Source organism: Rhinolophus sinicus, chromosome 1 (genome assembly GCF_057876585.1).
Source record: "Rhinolophus sinicus isolate RSI-liver-muscle chromosome 1, RSI-T2T, whole genome shotgun sequence".
Classification (NCBI taxonomy): Eukaryota; Metazoa; Chordata; class Mammalia; order Chiroptera; family Rhinolophidae; genus Rhinolophus; species Rhinolophus sinicus.
Window position 1 is genome coordinate 43,965,952 of NC_142501.1, and position 15,786 is coordinate 43,981,737.

General features: G+C 33.1%; 1 protein-coding gene across 1 annotated transcript in view; it reads right to left on the reverse strand.

Moving 5' to 3' along the window:
- Nucleotides 1-821: 821 nt before the first annotated feature.
- The window catches only part of SYT10 (synaptotagmin 10), a 63,512-nt gene continuing 48,547 nt past the window's right edge, over nucleotides 822-15,786 (reverse strand). Inside the window, exons 4-7 of the mRNA XM_019736536.3 lie at nucleotides 14,502-14,622; nucleotides 11,157-11,328; nucleotides 8,538-8,667; nucleotides 822-6,796 (exon numbers count right to left, since the gene is read on the reverse strand). Coding sequence (XP_019592095.1) covers nucleotides 6,725-6,796; nucleotides 8,538-8,667; nucleotides 11,157-11,328; nucleotides 14,502-14,622 — 495 coding nt within the window. The 3' untranslated portion in view covers nucleotides 822-6,724. The remainder of the gene's footprint in view (nucleotides 6,797-8,537; nucleotides 8,668-11,156; nucleotides 11,329-14,501; nucleotides 14,623-15,786) is intronic.

Here is a 15,786-nt window from a genome sequence, read left to right on the forward strand (position 1 = left end):
TACTGTAATTTGGAAAGCCATACATTGTTATTGGGAATATACATTTTAAATCAGTGTGAGTATAAATATATACACTTCCTAAAAAAATAAATATAAATACTCCCTGGGGAAATATTTAGCAATACTAACTAACAACTGGTCATTTGTTTTCAGAAGAAACTTAGATTTCAGCCAGGCTCCTTATACTTTTTGGAAACAAGGACTTCAGCAAGGACAGACAAGTCTGATCACTGACTCTTCGTTATCCTACACTCTCCACAAACTTACTTACTTGCTTCTTCTTATGAGTTATATTTCTTTGAAAACAATGGCTCTAGGTACAGAACCTCTATCTGGTTTATCAACGATTATGATTTCTTTGAGTCAGTGCTTTGTCGACTGCCTGAAACTAGTTGCTATAAATATGCCTTACGAAAATATTTTTGAAAATCAGAGGCAAAACAGAAACAAACAAAATTGCTAGTATACTCCAACTACTGGATCACCTGCTAAGGCATTTATAGGGAATTTTGGAAGATGAAACAAATGTAGCTAATATTTGTAAGTGGTATTTGCCTCTTTTAACACTTGACTAATGGTTGTTTACCCCTTAATAGAAACAATCCAGGACTTTAAATTAATAATTTTGTGAAAAAATGGCACGTATTAAATGAGGTTTTTAAGATATATGTAGTCGCTTGAATTATTGAAATATTGATAAATGAATTATACTATTGTCTAATGAGTGCCAAAAATAATGAGTATTAAAGAAACACTTAGCAACATAGAGGTCTCAAAATCAAATCTGAAAAAGGTATTTTCTTCAAAGACAAAAATAATTTATAATCACTTTATTTATTTTTCAAAATACATATGAAACAGTAAAATTATATTTCAAGTGCTTTTCCATTTTCTTTTACAAAAGTAATCATAAACTGTACACTTCATAACAGTTTTGAGGTTTCATTGTTACATAATTCATCTGAACCTGACAAATATGTTCACACTTTCTAAAGAAGACATTGTAAAAATACTGAAATGTGTAACATCCTTTAAAGGTGGTTGCAAAACATTTGTTCTCAGTAATACAATTATATGCTGTCAAGTTTCACAAATGGCTCATTACCATGTACAAAAGCCAGAAACACGAATTTCAAAAGATTTTAAAATTTCTGTTCTATAATATGGAAGTCAAAGATATTGATTAAACAATGGCTACATATTACATCACAAAGTTCACTTAAAAAGTCACCTAATGAACATTGAAGGTTACAAAGCAAGATCAAATACGATGGATCTAAATTATTCAATGTCATGTATGAAATGAAGAATTTTTATGGTTGCTGTCAGTTTAGAATAATATGTAATCTTGGACTATTCATTAGTGAAATCATCACATTTACAATGTGAGACAATACTATTTTGACTTCTTCAATCTTCATTCTGAAATGAATGTTTCATTTCATTGTGTTTCATAACTTATCCATATTTTGAAGATGAACCCAATCACGTCTCTCAGTTTGAAGGGTCAATAAAAAGTTAAAGCAAATGACATGAACTTGGGCTGGACTTTTTGCTTATAAAAAACCCAAATATTTTGCATATTAAAGTTTGTCTATCTGTTTCTTTCTTCTACAGTAATAGAATTTATGAAGCTAGTCACACTGAGGATTACTGTGTTTTTTTAAATGAGAAGCTTAGAGGGTCTTTAAAAAAACAAAAAAAATATAATAAAACCCACAAAACGATCTATATAAATAGAATAAACCATGCAATTTTCATAGAGAATAATTTTATAGCCAGTTTGTACATAGCCTTAGGGTTTATAGGGTTTTTCTGGTTCACAAACTTCATTCTACAGGAAAATCATAGTCAAACATAATTTCCTGTATTGATGTTCAGATTGGAAAAATAAAAAACAATTTTGAAAGAGGTAAGAAAAACAAAAATTCAATGCATTAACCTTCCAATATTGAGACTTCTCTTAATAATTTTAACTCATTTCTATAATATGCATTATTATCCAATAAATTGTTTTTGAGGGAAAACATGAAATTGAATAATTGAAATCCACCACCCTAGACAGAAAATAGGGATTCTGTGCATAGCTGATGAAATCGCAACAAAATTTCCAAAGAAAATAGCCTATTTTTACCCTTTCATGATAAGATCAGGAATAGTTTGCTCTTTAGAGAGGGTTCTCATGACCCAGGTGAGCTTAGAAGTAATTGTCAGTTTGAGATTAAAACATTTCCATATAAATACTATTTGCATCTCTAGATCTAATAGTAAATCACTTCCTGTGTCTCAGTATAGATAAAAATAGGATTATTTTAATCAATTCCTCCTTGTAGGCATGTATTTAAATCATTTCAGGCACGAAGAAGTCTATCTTTTCTCTTGAATATCTTCTACTTATTTTTTCAATCACCATTTCGAGTATTCAAGATGTTGGCATTTAATAAATCTTTAAGTCCCACCTCATACCTTAGTTTAGTGATTTCTTTTTTAAGTTGCTATAGCATGATATTGTCGTCCCATTAAGTCAAACCTTGGCTACCTATCTTTATGATGAACAGGGCAAAAATGAAAATAATTTTTTACTTTGATGAGAAAACACCTGCAACGAAAATTAAATGCCACTGTTCAAATACACATCTTTTTGGTGAACTGTTAATGGCAGATCACAAGTATAACCAATGCATCTTTTATTAAATTACCAATAACTCTAACATAAGATTGAGTAAATATAGGAAAAGTCTTTTAATGAAATAGAAAATCCTTACTTTAAAGAGTATCACTGAATAACATATTGAAAACAGCATTTAGTTTAATTAGCTCTGTTTCCCATGTAAAATACAAACTCACTACATTCTTTTAAATAATGGATCTTAGGTTCAGATGAATCATATCCTGAGCCATGTGACTGAGTAACTATTAAAATGCTGTGTCATGGGTTTTTTGAACAATGTTAGAGGATTTACTTTCCACTGAAAGTTAAAATACAAAGTTGTTTTTGGTTTTGCATTCAAGTATCTCTATTTCCATATGCTTTAACACATCTGTTTACCATTTAGTTAAGTAGATTCTTACTTTAAATTATTTTACTTTCTGTGCTTTTTGTATTATTTCTTATTGGCAGCAATAAATTCTTAGGCTAAAAACTATAAAAGTTCAGCTCAATTAAAGTACCTTGGAACAACCAGAGTTGCTTCAAGAACAAGTTTTGAAGAAAACAGATCTCCACATTTTCATTACAATCAATAGAGGTTGAATGACTTTCTTAAATCCTTATCAACCCTAATTTTTTTTCTTAAATATCATGTTTTAATCAGTCATAATCACAACTAAGGTAACAAATAAAAACATCAGATGGAACTCCATTCCATGAATATATGTTGTGAGATAATATCAAATACTCTTTTTAAAGAGGTAAAGAAATGACCATCTGTTCAAAGTTAAGATTGTCGGTCCCTTTATTTGTAATATCTTTGGCTCTGTTGATAACTCGTTCTGAAATAAGTTATATTTTGTTTTATGGATAATAAAAGTTCAAAAAGGAGTGGAAGTTTGGCTCTTTCATTTTTGAAACAATCATTAAATCAAAGCCTTAAGAGATTGATAGTTCTTTACTGAGTCTGCAAAATTTTAAAATAATAAACATTACCGGAGAATAAACACAGGTGAAAATGTCAGTTAAATATCACAACCAAATAGGTTCAAATATATTTGCTTTTATCTAAAACCTGAGTCAGTATTGATCAGTTGTGATCTCCCTGCAGTAACTAGAACACGTACACACTCCCCAAAACTGCATAAGAAAGTGGGTGCTTGGCTCTAAGTTCCCATCTCTTGTTCCCTGGCACTAGTTCTAATGATATTTTTACTGAATTGTGAACATATGAATATCAGAAGTTTTACATGTGAAATAAAGTACCAGAAACAGGACTGGCCTGACAAAGAAAATTAAAATTGTCAAGAAACATATTAAGAAACCAGTGTACAGAAAGCATCAACTGTTCAGATTTTTGTGAGATTATATACTGCACAAACACGAATATTCTTTTCATATTCAATTTCCTCATTCTCCTGGTTACTTAGTGAATGAGGTAAAGTAAATAAATAGATAAATAAATAAATAAAAAATAAATATGTAAATAACCTGGAAAAGAACATTGGTTGTTATGCTAATGAATCAACATTTGCTCCTTTTTTCCTAGACTTATGTTTGGCAAGTCCCTGAATAAATCCCTGAAATTAGGTATTCATTATATACCTAAGCTGCTGTCATTAAAATGTGGTGCCCACACAAATTAATGGAGGAAATCTGTAACATCAAACCTTATTTTAAATATCGAAATAAAACATATTCTATCTTCAATAGCAAGTAGAAAGAGGATAAGTTATATTTATGAGTGTGTGGCTATGTAGCGTGAGGATTGTTGTATTAAAAGTGGTAGGATTACATTTTTATAATATGAACTATCATTTTAAATGATCATGCTTCATCAATATGAGGGCAAACCTCTCATGTATTGCATGACAGATGACTTGTGAATTTTCTCTCCTTAATCTCTCTCACAGAATTAATAAATATTCTGGCATGATGAATTTATTCTAATCCCTAGGAAACATTTTTTAAAAATTATTTTAAAAACTTATTTTAATTTATGATCCCCATATTAAAGTCTCCTGGTTGGCTGGTTGCATTTTTTTCATCACAAACATTGGCGTTTTCTCCGTAGGAGGCAAAGAAAATCATGAGCTCCTAATTATGAATATAAAGTCCCGAAACCACATTTTCAGATGAAAATAATTATTACATTCACTTAGGAAATACATTCACTAATTAATTGTAAACTGCAGCCATATCTACTAGTAAAACAATTATCTCTGAAAATGTCATTTTATTAAGAGGATAACTTTTATCTTCCCATCTGATAACTGTTATTTCCCAGTAAAATAAAGAATTCCAAAATGGAAGTGTCATCTTCAATCATTCTGTCCACAGCAAGTGGTTCTTTCATTCTTGGTAAGGTAGCCAGGTATTTTCAAATAGGTTTCTTCTATTATTTTCAGTTAGAAAATTTAGTAAGGAATACTCGTTTTCATTAGGATGTTAACAAGCATTTGAAAAATTTTAGGGAATTGTATTTGCCTTTAAAATATTAAATGTGTAAAATACATCTTAACTGACAGTAATGTCATTATGAGATATGCCAACAAGCAAAATTTCAAGGCTCTTAAAACTTTTTATTGTTTTAATATTTAGAAACATGGGATATTACTAAGATTAAAATTTTATAATTGCTAAAAAAAATTTCTCATTCTGATGAATGTGTTTATATATTTTAAGTTCAGATTTGTTTTGTATTGTTTTGTTCTTTTAACCTCCTATCCTGGGATAAGCTTGACATATGCACTATCCACAAAACAAATCTCAAAAGTAAGGTTGAAGTTATTCAGTATAGATACTTTCCAGTAGGTCCCAGAAATAAGACAGTAAAAAGTTGACCTGTCATGTAAAAACATTTGCATAGTTTTTACCACTAGTGGTCTGATCCTTGATCCTTATGAAGCCAAATGCTTTTCATGAAAGGACTGTGGGTCGGGACTGTTAGAATTATTTGTTTATTTTCATTAAATGTTGAAATTATATTATTTATGGTATATCATATAATTTGCTGAAAAGTAAGTCATCCTTTCTTTAAGAAAATACCCAATTTTAATAATTAGCTTCAGATTGGGGTAAAAGTCACCATTATTGTATACAACCTAAACGACAATGAGCAGACAGTTATTGTACCTTTGGTGTCTGTTAGTATGGTCTATCAGAAATACAAGATCTACATGATAGTTTCATGTCACAAAATATACATATCACAGTACTTGAGAACCTTACGAACACTGAAAAAAATGAACGGCTTCTAATTCTATTCATTTGGAAATACTAATGCTACATTTTGAGTTTAAGATTATTAGAATTTTGAAAATATCAGTTAAACAATGCAACAAATGTGTGAAGTAATGTAACATTAAGACAATATAAAGTGGCAGTCCAAATGGCTCAACCTCCATTTTCCAGCTACTAAATATTACTTCTTAAATTTATATTCAAATATTACTTTAAATTATAGCTTTACCTGTATGTTTTACACAATCTTGAGAGACGTTTTGAGTTTAGCAGAGCCAAACATTATCAAGAAAATAATTTGCTGAGAATGAAAGAATGTATTATCATATAAGTTACATTAATTTGATTGCACAAGGATGTAATGCTGTGCAAATTAAGTTCAAAATTTCCATTAAAGTTTATATGTAAATATGTGCATAACTAGAAAAGAACATAGTTGTAACAAAATCAAAACCATACATATGTGACATGTGCTACTTTATACAACAGTAGCATAAACTATATATAATTTTAGATAAGTATGGATTCTTTTTAAAAAATGTATTTCTTTGTTTATGCAAAGAATTACAACTTAATAAAACACTCTTTGTGCTAATAGGCATATGACATGAAGAATAAAATACCTTATGGAGGAAGGACTATTTGTATTCAAGTAAAATATATGAAGATGTCCAAAGTTAATAAACAGATAAAAAAGTAAAAGAAAAATTGCACATCAAGTTTGTTCATTATGAGGATACAATTTAAATGAGAAAATCAAAGCAATTTTTGTTCTGATCCAATGAGCAAATGGTCCCATGTCCTTACTGTAAAGGTCGTATTTTGGAGGCATTATGGTGTGGAAGGTTGTTTGGGAGATGGACAGGATCCTTGACTATCAAAACTGCTTGCCCGGCCAGGTAACTGAAAGACAATAATTTCATAATATATGATCTAGTGTAAAAAAAAATAATGAAGTGGGTAATTGTTGCTACCTTTTAATAGTAACTGTATAAGAAGCAGTAGAGTATACTTTATATTTTACACAACATACTCCTGAAATGAAATACAACGGTCCCAAGACTCATTGAGCTATTTAGAGAATACACTTGTCTATGCTTCTGAAGCACTCTAGGGGAAAGTGCTGTGTGGATGTGCATTTGTGTGTGTGTGTGTGTGCATGACGTTTATGACTTATATTAAATGAAGAAGTGAGGTAAAGATTTGAAACACTAATATATGTATATGTAAGCAGATATCCATGATGTTGCCTGAGCATGCAATGTTCATACCATATTCAACAAATTTTCCCTATAATGTCCTGAGTAACACATCCAAGGTCACATTTTTTGTGACAAAGCTGAGATCAGAACCTGGGCCCACTGCCATTTAGTGGTAAATCACACTGTACTGCATCTCTCATGCAACCCAGTGCCTAGTGCCTGAATAGGAAGCAGAATCTTTGTCTGGAGATTCTGCAGATAAGATGGCAACGTATCATTCACTTACTATGTGGTTATCATAACTATTCTTTTTACTGAGTTGCATAAATTCCATCATCTACCACAAATCCTCTGTCAACCTGCATTACCTCCCAGCTAATCAATGACTTACTTTGTGACTCTTTCAAGATGCTCCAGCAACTGTCTTTGGCAGAGAAAGTCATTCTGTCTAGTAGCATTCAGTGTATCGAGTAGAATGACAGTTAACTTCACGGCTAAGAATCCTGAGGGAAACTGGTATTGCTTCCTCTTCTGGTTAATATAACTATTAATGTTAGTTAAAATCGGAGCTGACATTGTGCCACACTCAGTGCTAAGAACTTACTATTCAGCATTTTAGTTAGTTTTACTCTATGAGTTTACTACCATAACAGAGTAATAGCAGAACTTAGAACCAATATGCAGCATACAGCAAAGCTAGGCTTTGAACTCAGGCATTGATTCCTCAATATTTTAAGAAATCAGTGAGCGCTTTTACTTCCTGACCAGAGTTGGCAAAGATATATCTGTCCCCTTACATAGATGAGTTGTACAGGTACTTGTTATACAGGCAAGTTACTTAACGTCTCTAAGTTCTGCTATTACTCTGTAATAGTAATAAACTCATAGAGTAAAACTAACTAAAATGCTGATTAAATTCTTAGCACTGAGTGTGGCACATTGTCAGCTCCGATTATAACTAATATTAATAGTTATATTAACAAGAGGAAGCAATACCAGTTTCCATCAGGATTCTTAGCCACGAAGTTGACTGTCAGTACCTCTATTTAGAGATTCTGGGGAAGTTTAGGTGAGGTGGCCGTTTTCACAAAGGCGCGCCAACATTCAGTTTCCAGAGAGTAATGAATTTACTCGATCATTTCACCACTCATTGATGTAAGTTTTCAGGCTCTACCAAGAAAACAATAGACTTGCAGTTTTATGGGTCTACTGTCCAAACAAATATCAAACCCAGAAAATATAGTGCTTTTTAAAATCCAACAAGGCACACAAAACATTGAATACTGGATGATAGGGTCTGTGGGACAAAAGCAAGTGCAACGTGTATTTAAAAAGAAAGAAACGTGAATACATACAATGTCAAAAAGGAATTGGAAGATGAATAATATCTAAACAAAAGAGATAATAAAAGAGAGTAGGTGTCAAGAAACCACAGCGCTTACCTCCAGCAAGGGGTGCCAATGTGTTATGGGTTTTCGGTGATAGGCCAGCATTTCATTCCAGTGGTCTCGCCCAAGACCCTTGGCATCCAGTCCTGTTCTGCACACTCCTATGACCTCATTGTGTCCTACCCTATGATTCAAAGAATATCATATTTTCACCCCAACATTCAAAGATAAATGGGCTTTCATACATCGTAGCAGAATTTTAAGCATATGATTAAAACCCAAGATTTTGTGACAGGTTCCAGATGATTTTGTAGATTAAACTACTTCGGGTCAAATGAAAAATCTTAAGTAAAGTTAAATTTACTAAACAGGATCAGCATTCAAAGATGAATTTATAAAATGAGCACACACAATCCATTTTGGTGCTCTGTAACTTGAGCACATTTCACAGTAATAAAAATAGTGTGAATGAGCAATGCCACCTGGCCCTTACCTATATGATGAGTTTCTTTCTTGGAAGGAATCCTATTAAGTTTAAATGATGTAAATCAAATTTTATTCTTTCCACAAGGTTTAATGTTTTATGATGATGCTTAGATTTCTCGCCAAGAGCTCAATACTCACTTTCTTGTATAAATGACCATATTTAGTTGACTTTAAATGATATATCAGTGAATGTTATGCTTGTACTACAATTAAACAGGGCAGGGCTATGTTCAGTACCACAGTGTTTAATTTATTATTGCATAGCACCAGAGCAGACTAAACAACCTTCCTATTTTCTATTCATGTCCTGTTTTCACAGCAACAAATCCAAATAACGATAGTCAATATTTTTGAGACCTTATTATGTGCCAGACGCTGTTCTAAGTAATTGAAATGTATTGACTCACTCAATCACACCATGACCACGAGTATCATTACCGTCATCTCATTTTACGGATACAGAAACGAAACACGCAGAAGTCTGGGGACCTGCCTGCCTTTACCCACTTAGTAAGAGGCACGGGCAGGATTTGAATCAAGACAGTTAATTCAAGTGTGCAAGTGGTAAGTTGCTTCTCAAGAATGGAATGTAATTTAAAGGCTTTTCTCAGGGTTCTTTTGATAGACATCGCTAAGAGGGCTTTGAGATGATCTTAGGAAATTTCATTCCTTTCTTCCTACCACTGATATAGCTATGTATAGTTAGTACCGTTTTCCTCAATATGAAGTTTCCCAAACAAGCACAATTTTAGAAAGAAGTGCTTTTTATCTTTCTGTGTTATATATTGTCAGGATCCATTTCCCTGAAATTGTTTGGGTGACAATTGCTCAATTGAATCTACCTGCCATCACTGCTGTGGGAAATCGATAGAAGTCATTATTTGGTCAAGCAGAACAAGGGCTTCCAATGAAAACATTACAAAATGTTTAGAGTTTAAAATTTCAACTAATTCAATTCAATCTCTTTCTCTCTCTCTCTCTCTGTCTCTCTCTCTCTCTCTCTAATGATAGCTTTGTTTTGTAACCTGTGATATAAACTGATTTCAAAAAGATGGTACAGATCATTTTATTTCTCAGTGCTTCATTTTACTAGCTGAGCCAGAGGGCATAGCCTATTAATTTCTCCCGGTTATAGGATCCTGGTTCTACCATTTTCATGGCACTTTTCAAATATTAAAATGGATACTCTTTTTGAATATTTGTATGTGTGTGTTCTGTAGCACTTCTGATATCATTAGAACAAAATAAATGTGGTAAGGCATTGTCTATGTGCTGAAACTTTGTAGGTTAAATATACAGCATTCTTTTCCAAAAGGTTTATAAATATAAAAAGCAAAACAATAAAAAGAAGTATATAGCAAGGACCAAAGAAGAGATATGCAATTGTAGTGGGACAGGAATTCAGAGGAAGAAGAGGTTGGTTAGCTGGGGAGCACACAGAAGTAGTAACTTGAGCAGGGCTGTAAAGCCTGGTTGGGGTGAGATACGCAGAGCAGGGAGATACTTCAGACAAGGGGCAGGTGGGAGGGTAAATGTAGAAGCTGCCTCAGGGAGAACCTTTAGAGCTGCTGCACCTGGGAGTTTGCAATTTATTTCATGAAAGGAGAAGTGACTCCAAGTGTGTGAGCTGGAAGAGCTATCCACAAAGCCATGTTTTAAGACTGATGTGAAACCATCAAGGCTGTATTCCTCCGGTCACTACTCACCTTTTACTCTTAATACTCGCTGTCCACAGTTCCGTATTATGCTAATGTGCTACAAAAAAAGTGAATCCCCAAGAGATTACATAGCTTTCTCTTTCACACAGCTAGTTAATAATAGAGCTCTGATAAGAATCATTATATTCATACATCAGCCCAGTTGAGAAACTCCATTGATTGTGATTTTTGTTGTTCCTCTGAAAAGGCTTCACAAGAGTGCTTTCTGTAATGTATCTCACACTGCTTCTGCACCCATTCTTTCACCAGCCCCAGTGTGCTCTGTTCTCAACTTAAGAATGACTTCTTTTGGAGAAGAAGGAAAAAAAAGAAATATTATAACATGGAAAAAATGAATTTTGAATGAATAATTTTTCCCTCTTCCAATTTATATTAAAACTACTGTGGCAATTAATAACCTGAAAACCTGAATTGAGTCTGCATATGACTAAACGTGGCTGATCTTCAGTGAGTAGAGAGAAGCACATACCGATCGTAATCCATGACTGCGATGGACAGGCTGACCTGCTCCACATTCTCTGGAGGGATGTCGAAAATAATGGCCTCATTGTACACCGGGTTTAGAGTGTTTTTCTTTGTAGTTGTTTTCCTCTTTTTTAATCTTCGACCCTCACACATCAGAGACACTTTGACATAAGGATCTAGGAGTGGGAACGTAATTTTATTAAAATAAAAGGAAAGGTACAAAGCATAAATAAGACTGTAGTTAATTGTTACTAAGTAAGAAAAGTGGTATATGAAACCCTTCGGTATTACCAGTTTAAATTCAGATAATTTATTTGGGGGCAACAGACTCTCTAAGACTTCTTATTTTAAATGGAAACATTTCTCTTGAATGAACTAGAAAATAATTCATTTGATATAATTATTTTTAATACAATGGAGAAAACTCACTAGTTTATCAGGAGCCAGTCCAGAGCTATGTGTCTTTTTGCCGCAGCTATTTGAAGACACATTTTGTTAGAAGTGATTTTTAGGGAATGTAACCCTAACAAGTAAGAATAATGGTATTAAAGTTTATTTCCCTCAAAATGATTTAGAATAAGAATACTAAGACTGGTGAAAGAGCAACATTATATCTAGACAAGTATATGTAATCATAATGAGTAGAAATTAGAAAGCAAAAACTATATTAATTTTTCTTCAATCGTTGGAAAAGATACTAAAATCAGAGGTTTCATTTTACAATTATAAAGTTGGTACTTGATAAGGAGCTCAGATTGAAGAAATGATCAACACAAATCATTATTAAATGTTCAACAGTATACAACAGGAAAGGCAATATTTGGCTTAAAGATGGCTACAAAGAAGATTCTTATTATGACATTGACTATATGATGCCAAATGGAAAGAGAAAAATTTAATTGGGCTATATTTTTATGGGCCAAAGGGATCAAATAATTGTTAACAAGTTCTGCTCCAGCTGACTGATCTCTACCTTTTTACTCCTGCCACCTTAACAACTGTTATAATACTATAGAAAATACAAGGTATTATACAAAAGTTTCTTTTAAAAGCCTTACTTTTTTTCTATAAAAAGGAGGCATGGCTTTGGGAGGAAATGTTGGCACTGGGGTGAGCATGCTAGATGGTTAAAACTGTCAGTTTCTGCTCTATCTTCATTCTTTTTTCTTTTTCTTTTTTTTTTTGCATTCTGGTCACCTTCCAACTGTAGCACCATCACCACTGTTTCTCTCTTTCCATCAATGTAGTAATCAATTTTATTTCCTTAGAATAGCGCAAAATGATGGCAATGTTAATTTATTTGGGCAAATGAATATTTTTTTGAGCTCTAGAAAGATCTATCTACATATTACATAAGCATTTCCACCAAAGGGCAAAAACATATTTTATGGCTAGAAATAGATTATGTAGAAGAAAACAGGGTGAAAGGGCATTGTTTAATGGCTATATTCTATTTATTTTTAACTTTTTCAAAATAATAGGAAGTATGTTCTAAGGAAGAAACTCGTTTTTGTGATGCACTTTTGTGTATGAGCCCCCAGGCCTAGGCCTCTCATTAAAAACAGGAACGAGGTCTGGTTTATCCTTTGATGACCCCATCAGGTCTCTGACGATATTTCTCTATTCTACTTGAGACAAGGATAATTTACTGGCTGCTTAGCTGATTCACAAGCTTTTTGTGAGAATTAATGAGGTGGTGTTCTCAAAGCACGCAGTCCTCTCATGAAAAGCTTCATATAAATAAGAAGCAATCTTTTACTTAATTACAACTTTGGGGCTGCTTGCTTGTCTCTGGGTGGTGAACACACAATGAAATATACAGAGGATGTATTAGAGAACTGTACACTTGAAACTATATAATGTTACTAACCAATGTCATCCCAATAAATTTAATTTAAAAAAAATGTGGGTGGAACTCAAAAAAATTTGATCCTGTTTGATATATGGTAGAAAGAGTAGACTAAACAATAATTTACAGAGCACACTGTTTATCTATATTTCTTCAACATTTATGGACCCAAGACTTTTTCTTGGGTTGTTTAAAAATAAATGTGGAATTTACATATATACATATATATATGTATATGTAATATATATGTATATATGTAACATATATATGTATATATACATACATGTATATGAATTTACATATATATGTGTGCATATATACACAGACACATATACATATATATAAGTATGTATTGCAAATTTAAACAAATTGGTAAATCGACATAGTTCAAGGTTCAAGATGATAGAGAAAGCTGTCCAAGGAGAAGTCTCTCTCTCATTTGTCTCCATACCTCTCCCTGCTTAGTTTTTGTGTATCACTCTAGTATATCTTAATGCAAATATCAGCATTAAAAATTCCCATTCTTACACAGAAAGGAATGTGATAGCCATATTTATTTTTGCACCTCCCTCTTTTGTTCATTTAGTAAATTCTGGAGCTCTATCTACACCAGAACTTGGAGTTCCTTCATTCTTTTTGTAATGCAAATTTAGTTTATTAATTTTGTTGTTGTTCTTACCCACAAAGTTATGGATTACCCCCATGCCACCTTTTACTATATCTCCACTACTATTTCTTATTTCTGTTTTATTCAACAAATGCTTACTGACCTTCCTCCCTACTCTGCTCTTATCATTTTTTCTTTCACAGAGCAATGCCCAACTTCACATATTCAGTTATAAATAATCCTCCAGAACTAGTGATTTAAATTAAGTGATAAAAAAACATGATGTGGCTTTACCACTTTATAAAAGTTAGCACAAGAGAAATTTCCTTCAAGAATGTCTTTAAGAAACTTCAAGAGACATTCACTTACTTTTATTTCTTTCAGTCCCTAGTGTCGCCAGATTTGTACTTAGAAAGGTGGTAAGAATACAAATGGTGTTGGAACCTGGTTATTTCTCTGCAGATCAGGTGAGGAAAATAAATTCAGTCTAAATATGGCTTAATATGGTCCTTACGCATACAGCGAGTTTGCAGTGAATGGCTTAAAGGCCAAAAATCTTCCTTTATAAGTAAGTGACTAAGTAGAAGTAGGGAAGTAGATGGTAAATTATGGACTTTTAAGAAAGAGCTAAATCAGTAGAGAAAAAATAAAAATAAAAACCCAGTTCAAAGTCAATCTATTTAATAATACCTTTTAAAAAGTTCGCAATGATAATGTAACTAAAAGAGGTGATTTGGAGAACTTTGATTGGTAATCTCTTTTTCTACTTTTATTTTTATTACCCTAAAATAGACAAATGAACTCAACAATTCAATCGCTATATATAATTTGGGGTACATGGAATATTTTATTTGGGGATATACTCTTGACCCACCAGCCGACTGTGTGCATACCTGATGCTCCGGTAATGTCCATGGCCTTCAGATTTCTGCACTTGATGACTGTCAATGTCATACGTCCAGCAGTTGGCAAATAACAAAGGGAAAACATGATTTCACCCAGGTCTATACTTTCCTAGAAAGGCAATTGATATTGTTAGTCATTTCAAACACCAGACAGTGAAAACAAAATATAATTGAAGATGTTGAGAGAAAAATCACTTTAATAGAATATTTGAATGCCATTTTAAATTATTTTATTAAGGAGGCAGATAACATTGCAAGAAAGCTGTTTTAAACAGAGGAAGAAAGGAGAGTACGTATATGCCAGCTGCTTAATTGACATCTCCACTTGTATTTCTAATAGGAATCTAAAACTTCATGCCGTCAAAATCAGACTGCTGATTCCACTCATTCCCCATCATCTTTGAAAACCAATTCTTCTGTCAGTCTTTCCAAACTCAGCAAATGGCGTCATAATTCACCCAGAGGCAGGAGCCAAAAACTTAGCAGTCACTTTTATTCTTCTCTTTTCCTCACCACATTCAAACCATGTTTTGTCTGCACTATCTACAAAATATATTCCAAACCGGTGACTTTGTTTCTAGGTCACAAAACAAAGTTTCTAGGTTACTATCATTCAAGCCACTATCCCCTCTTGTCAGGATTATTACTACCTTAGTTTCTAAAATTGATCTCTTATCTCAGAAGTTGATCTTCACCAGCAACCAAAGTGATCATTTATGAAATACAAATCAAATTATTTCACCCTCTTGCTCAAAATCATCGAAGGGCTCACAACTGTACTGGAATAAAATTCAAACCCTTTACCCTGGGACATAAGTGGGGGCAACTATAAATCCTGGTGTATCTGGAAAATTCCGGGTTTATACCTTTTGTTCTGGTGTAATTATTCAGAACATCCCCTTCCACTGTTAAATACATCTTAGTTTGGACCATGCATTACAAGGCTGTACATGTAAGTCCCCGTGTGATCTGGACCTTACCTATCTCTCTAACTTTGTATCTTGCCTCTCCTGCTCAGCTCTCTCTGAAGCAAACACAAAAGCCTTTTTTATTCCTCTTATTCATACAAATGAAGTTTGTTCCTGCCTTTGACCTCTTTTTCTTATTTTTTTATTTTATATCTTTACATGGCTGAGTCCTCACCATGTAGGACTCAGCTCAAACAGCATCTCTTCAATGAGGCCTTCCCCCATCCTATCCTACACTCACCCCCACTCACACAGATCCTTTACATTCTTTTCGTAGCACTTATCATCATCAAAAATTACCCTTT